This window comes from Papio anubis, chromosome 14 (genome assembly GCF_008728515.1).
Source record: "Papio anubis isolate 15944 chromosome 14, Panubis1.0, whole genome shotgun sequence".
NCBI lineage: Eukaryota > Metazoa > Chordata > Mammalia > Primates > Cercopithecidae > Papio > Papio anubis.
The window spans coordinates 15,366,179-15,372,955 of record NC_044989.1 but is presented as its reverse complement, the minus strand read 5'-3'; the positions used below and the strand labels follow the sequence as shown (position 1 = coordinate 15,372,955).

Here is a 6,777-nt window from a genome sequence, read left to right as displayed (position 1 = left end):
CAGAACCTTTACTGACTCCCTCAAAACTTCCAAGCTTCCAAACTAACAAGCAGTTCTTCTACGTTGGGATCATCCAATTTTCCTTCATGTTCCAACTCTCCTCTAGCTTCAATATACACATAGACAACCTTAACCATCTGAAAACCTACTTTTAGAATATTCCCTAGTGGTTCCATGTAAGTCCTCTGCCAGATTCACATACCCATAAATTCTACTTCATAAGCCCATACTGTTCTTAAAAAAGAAACAGAAAAAAAGTATCAATATAACTTTAAAATAAGACACAAACCTTCAGGAAAATATAGTCATCAAATTTATTTTCATTGGGATGCCATTTTTTGAAGAATTCCTAAGACTAATGTTTCCTGACATGCAAGAGTTAGCATTAATAGCTTACGTTACTATAAATACTGCTGCTTGGAAGCAGTACAACTGTTTTAGAGTTTTAAGACTACAGACTTTCATTACTCAAATCTTATTCAGTAAATGTAAAAATCAGAAGGTTCTGAACAGCTGGTTAGGAAGGTAGCCAAGATGCAGGAAAGATGTCTGCGCCTCCTTTTCAAGGGCAGCCAACTCTTGAACGGTAGGTGCCAAAATATCCACATGGCCTTTATAGCTTCCACCTGCATCACACACAAATAACAAAGTAATGTAAATGACATGCTTGAAATAACTTGTCAGCAATACTTTGGCTCAATTATATCACTTTAAACATTGCTTGTAGCAATAAAATGTACTACTGGGCAAGTTATCTCCAGAACTTTGACTTTAAAAAATGTTAAATCAATTATTTCAATATAAATAAATAATTAGGCCTCACTAACAGCTGTCCCAATACCCCTACCCACCCTTGGCTTGGAAACAACTAGTTAGGCCTGAGTCTTAAAATTTTCCAGGAACAAGCTAACAAAAGGGCATCCCAGGCAGAGGAAATAATATGCTGAATTATCACCTGAATTAAGTCAAAGGCTTCTAATTCCTTGTTCAAAATCACCTATTATGCTCTTGTTTCCTAATAATTCCACAAAATGTTCAACTACTCTTATGATATTAACACTTCAAGAGAAAGAGCTAAGCTGAAGTCTTTCATTCACATAAAGATGACACAATTTAAAAATGCTACTAGGCAGGTATGGACAAAGTACTATGAGGGTAACAAGGGAACGATTAACATGTTAAAAATATACTCTTACCCTAATGAAATGAAACTACTGCCTTCCCAAACTGAAGTTCAAAACAGGTACATTTACATTTAAAATAGTATTTAAAATAATTCAAAGCTTACCACCAGCAGCCCTTTTTTGACCGTAGGTAACTTTCCCATCAAATTCATCCACTGGTACCTTTATATCCGGCTCAACCTGAGAAATGGTACAGTTCAGGTGTTCTTCTATCTCAGATAGTAACTAAGTAAGGGAGACAAAATTTCCAGATATAATTTTTGAAGATAAATGCTGTCTATTTTACCATTTTAATACATTATTTGTGAGCCTGACTCCAAGTCTTACTTGCATCTCATTGTACCATATGGTACAGCCTCCATCTTCCTTGAGTCTTGTGTTATAACACCCTTTTCCACGGCTGCTACATACGTGGTACCAAACCTAAATTTAAAAAGGAAAAAATATTAACAGGCATGGAGATAGAGACATACTAAATATCTTATTCTAAATTTGTTTTTAAGTATTTTCTGTCCTCAAGGCACTAGAAAAATAGATTATAGGTGAAGTGACTACTACTTGACTACTACTATTGTAGTATGACTACTACTATTCAGTAGTACTACTACTGACTACTACTATTCAGTAGCTCATTAAATAAATAGGTCTTCTGAAAAAGTTCTTTTTGAGAATAATCCAAAAGTTTTCCTAAAATGGGTGTCAGATATCAAAAGGAATTCTCAAAGTAGGATGAAAAAGTAAATATTAAGGCATACTATGTCAAGATTAACATAAAAAATAAAGTTCAAAAGAAAAATAAGTTCAAATGTTTTATATAAGAGAATAATAAAGCAAATAACGCAAAATGTACAACTAGTAAATTTTTGCAGTGAGTATATGGGAGCTTCTTATGACTATAACTTTTCTATAAATTAGCAATTATATCAAAATAAATCTGCCCTCACCATGAAAAGTCTTCCATGGCACCATGTCAGACGATGTTTAAATAGTTTTTGGTGGAAATGACTACAATAAAGCTAGTAGGAAAAATTATATTTTGCATTTTTCCTTTCTAAATTTCACCCTATTATTTGTCCATTCTTGAATACAGAAAAAAATGCCATTAAAAAGTTCATTTGTATTCCACATGCAGCTGAATTAAATTTAAATAGGAAAATCAAACTGTTTTTATTTCCAACATCTGAAATCATAACGCACACAATGAATATAATAGAGCCCTACAAAGATTACCTTTTCTTTTTCTGTTGCCACCAGGGAAATTGCCAGACCCATCCTGAAAGATGATAAAAGCATTCTATTAGACTTTATTCCTAAAGCGTACAAGCTTAAAAATGGCGGAGAAAAAATTACAGAAGTACCTTTCAGCTCTTCCTACTCTGCCAATTCGATGTACGTAGTTTTGCTTTTCATCGGGCAGAGTGACATTTATAACTATAAATAAAAACAATTCTTAACAATTGCCATTAGTTTCTAAATTTTTCAAACATATTAGAAGGCTTTACTTTAGATTCCATAACAATCACACTGCAAGCATAAAAAGTTGCTTTTTACCATAAGGAACACCATGGATATCAATTCCTCTAGCAGCTACATCTGTGCAAATCAAGAATCTTACATCTCCTTTCTAAAGAGAACAGAGAAGAGAGAAAGGAGTTTGTTAGCACATATACTAAACAATAAAAATAAATGCTATCCTTCCACTAAATGAGACCTCTAAAAACTCAAGTGTTACTATCGGATTAGAGGTCCACATACTCCTAATTTACTGGACCAAGTCTTGAAGTTGTATGTCATGATCTGCTGAAACATGACATTTAAGGTGATTAAATCAGAGATTGGGTTCATTTTGCTTTTCTTTTTCTACTCAAAGATATTAAACCATTGCTAAAACTTGGCTTAATCTTTAGAAATATCTTCAGAAATTGAAGAGAAAGATAAAACAGAACACAATGTACAGACATAAGCATTATCTTACTCTTGCATTCAAATAAACCCAGAATACTAGATATTTTACCTGGAGGCTACACTTTTTGTAACAGACAAAATTCTCAAGGGGAGGAAAATGAGGGTAGGCCCCTGGTGCTCACCAAGAAATACAAATTAGCCTTTCGATGTCATTTGTGCCTCAAGGCACAGCAAAATTAGAGATCTGGGGGGTGGAAAAAGGGTATACTGACTTATGGTCCGGAAAAATGCCTAAGGTCGAGAAGGGTAGCACACATTCAAACGAGGCCATGCGATGTGTTTTCACATCTGCATCGATTACACCCAGCATGGAAACATAAGTCAAAGTTCTTCAACCCAATACTTCCAATCTTTTTTCTTAGAAAATGATACTTGTACTATACACTGGGGTCTATTAAATTAATGAGACTGCTTGGATGTAGAGAGGTTACTGACCTTTAGTTCTAAATGGCTCAAGCCCCACCCACCTACACCAAGAGCTGTATGACCCGTTCACGTGCTGCAAGCACATAACCGGAAAGGTCTGCCCCAAACAGTATCAAAATAACTTTAATTCTGCATAACCATATTCTGATACCTGTCTTAATTAATTTACAAATTGAGTTCCTTATGGCTATTGCTGGAGACTATTTTTAAGGCTTATAGACATGGCTTAGCTATCCAATGATACTTCTCCTAAACATAGCTACCTGAAATAATTTAACTAAAATTTCTAAAATTGAAAATTCTTGTTATAGTAGTGTTGTGCTGATAGAGAATGTGTAATTTACCATTTGAGTGTCAACAATCACTAATCCCTGTCATGATGATGACGCATTAGTTAGGGTAGAAACATTTTGAAATTTCTAGGACAATAACTGCTTTAATAATATTAACCGGAACTACTTAAAACTAGATATAATGCCCCTCTTAAGTATTAAGGAAACAATCAACTATATATATCAGTACCTTAAATCTTTCCAAGTTTTGCTTTCTCTCATGAGGTTTTCTGTCACCATGAAGACAAACACATGAGAACTGGTGTCCTTTTTTATCAGGTCCTAGTGAAAAGCATATTAAGCATTTAACCTTGGAAAATCTTCTGCCTAAGACTATGTAAAAAAACCAATAAAATTGAGACTACAATAGTGTCACACAATTCCATAAAAATCTATGCCCCAACTTGCTATAAACCATGGTTAACACAATTTCTGTCACAAATGAAGTACCATTAAAAGGAACTCTATGGAGCGTTAAAGTCGTCCTGCTTTTAAGGGCATCTTAAGTTACCCTTCGCAATCTGTAGGAGGAGTGGATCAAGCAGTGTGCCAACTAAAATGCCGATGTGTATACCAGGAACCTCACTATCCTCCATAAAACTAAGACTCAAAAAGTAGGGAAAAGAGATCATTCTTGGAGGAACCAAAATTAAGCTTCATCAAGTTAATGTGCTTCCTAAAAGGCCATGCCCATAAGCCTGCTCTCTTCTCAAGGTGTTTTAAGCATAGTTATCTAGTTTCATGGCCACAGAAGATTCAAAGCAGCAAACTGTAAAGATGGAGAGGTGCTATTTTAGAGGCAGGTGCAGTGGTAGCCAACCCCCCAAAAGAAAACTCTTCAAATAGACACAGTAACAAAAAGAGTAACCACTGGGAGGTAACAAAATAACAATTATGCCACTTAACTGTTCTCCAAGGTAAATTAAGTTCAGTAAGTATACTTGAAAATTCAAGGAAACAATACATTTTGAAAGATATCTATTCAAAATGAATAACACAAAAATCAATTATGCAGAGTGAAATAACAGCTAACCAGAACTTCTAGAGGCATACACCTGAGATTTTATTGCATCCTGAATTCAAGTGGTTTAGGGAAGTATCAAATACACACTGCAACTCTCTGGTTAGGGTATGTGTGAAGGGGACACGGATGCTTTAATCCCTTCTTTTAAACCCCTATAATCTGGTATATATTGTGTTTGAGTGTTAGTGATGGTGTGGTAAACTTGTTTTCTAGGCAGAAGTAACATCCACATCCAGAATATTTAGGGAAGGAGGATCAAAGTAACTAAGGGATATTACTATTTAATCAACAGTACTCCTTACTACGTAATCAACTCCTCCATTCAAAACATTGATAGGAAGAAAATAAGTATTACAAAACAGTCACTATAACAACCAAGCAAGTCTGTTTGCCAGGACTTGGAAAAAAAAAAAAAAAGTGTTACTTAAGTGCTCACTATAATGAACAGTGTAATGTGTTCTTTATATGACTATTAGTTCAAATATTCTATATCCTTCTTGAGTTTTCTATCTCCTTGATGTACATCAGTTATAACAAGATGTGTTAATCTTTCCTCAGTACAATGGGATTTGTATGTTACCTTGTATATCTGCCAATTTTTACTTTTTACATTTTTCCAACATTTATATTTTCAAACATGTAGTGACATTGAAATAATTTTAACGATGAACAGTTGTATACCCACCACCTAGATTCAACAATTAACATTTTACTATACTTGCTTTAACCACATATCTACCTATACCTGTGTCCATCCATCAATTCATCTTTATATTTTTGTACATTTCAATGTAAATTGCAGACATCAGTACACAGTTCAGCATGCATATAATTAACTAGAATTCAATATTTGTTTAGTTTTTTCTTTTGAGGTAAAAGCTGTATTCAAGAAAATCTACAAATCTTAAGTAGATTTGCTGAGGAAGTCCCATTAGGATACAGAACATCATTATCACACCAAAGAATACCCTCATATCCTTTCCCAGCCTTCCCTGCTGCCACCCTTGTGGGGACTACTACTGTTCTGATATTTTTTCTATCATAGATTAGTTTTGACTTTTAAAAAATGTCATATAAATAGATTCATACAGTATATATTCTTGTGTAAGAATTCTTCAATTTGGCATAACGTTTCTGAGATTCATCCATGGTTGCTGTGTCTACTCAGCAAGGAAAAGTCTGTTCCTTTTCACTGCTGAGTAGTATTCCATTGTATTTCACACTTTGTTTATCCATTCTCCTACTGATGGACACTTAGTGTGTTTTCAGTTTTAGAATATTATGAATAAAGCTGCTATGGCCATTCTAGCACCTTTTTGTCAATATGTGTTTTCATTTATCCTGGGTAAACATCTAGGAGTTTAATTGCTAGGCCATAAGACAACATTTTTAGTTTTACAAAAGACTGCAAGACCCTTTGCTAAAGTGCTTATACCATTTTATATTCTCATCAACAATCTATTCTCACCAACTGTATGCAGTTGCTCCATAGCCAAAATTCGGTGTTGTATTTTTAGTTTAGCATGTACAATGGTATTATACTGTCATTTTATTTTGCATTTCCATAACAACTGATTGAGAATTTTTCCATGTTGGTTTATGATGTAATTTGGCTGGGTCTCCACCCAAATCTCATCTTGAATTGTAGTTCCCATAACCCGCACACGTGGGAGGTAATGGAATGGTGGGAGATAATGGAATCATGAGAGTGGTTACCCTCATGCTGTTCTCATGATAGTGACTGAGTTCTCATGAAATCTGATGGTTTTATAAGGGGCTTTTCCTACTTTGCTCAGCACTTTTCCTTCCTGCTGCCATGTGAAGAAGGACATGTTTGCTTCCCCAG

At 34.7% G+C, this 6,777-nt stretch overlaps 1 protein-coding gene across 1 annotated transcript in view; it reads right to left on the bottom strand.

The window, feature by feature from the left end:
* Positions 1 to 300: 300 nt before the first annotated feature.
* DDX1 (DEAD-box helicase 1) overlaps positions 301 to 6,777 on the bottom strand; it is a 37,885-nt gene continuing 31,408 nt past the window's right edge. Inside the window, exons 20-26 of the mRNA XM_021924593.2 lie at positions 4,098 to 4,189; positions 2,736 to 2,808; positions 2,543 to 2,615; positions 2,415 to 2,457; positions 1,512 to 1,607; positions 1,289 to 1,409; positions 301 to 626 (exon numbers count right to left, since the gene is read on the bottom strand). Coding sequence (XP_021780285.2) covers positions 496 to 626; positions 1,289 to 1,409; positions 1,512 to 1,607; positions 2,415 to 2,457; positions 2,543 to 2,615; positions 2,736 to 2,808; positions 4,098 to 4,189 — 629 coding nt within the window. The 3' untranslated portion in view covers positions 301 to 495. The remainder of the gene's footprint in view (positions 627 to 1,288; positions 1,410 to 1,511; positions 1,608 to 2,414; positions 2,458 to 2,542; positions 2,616 to 2,735; positions 2,809 to 4,097; positions 4,190 to 6,777) is intronic.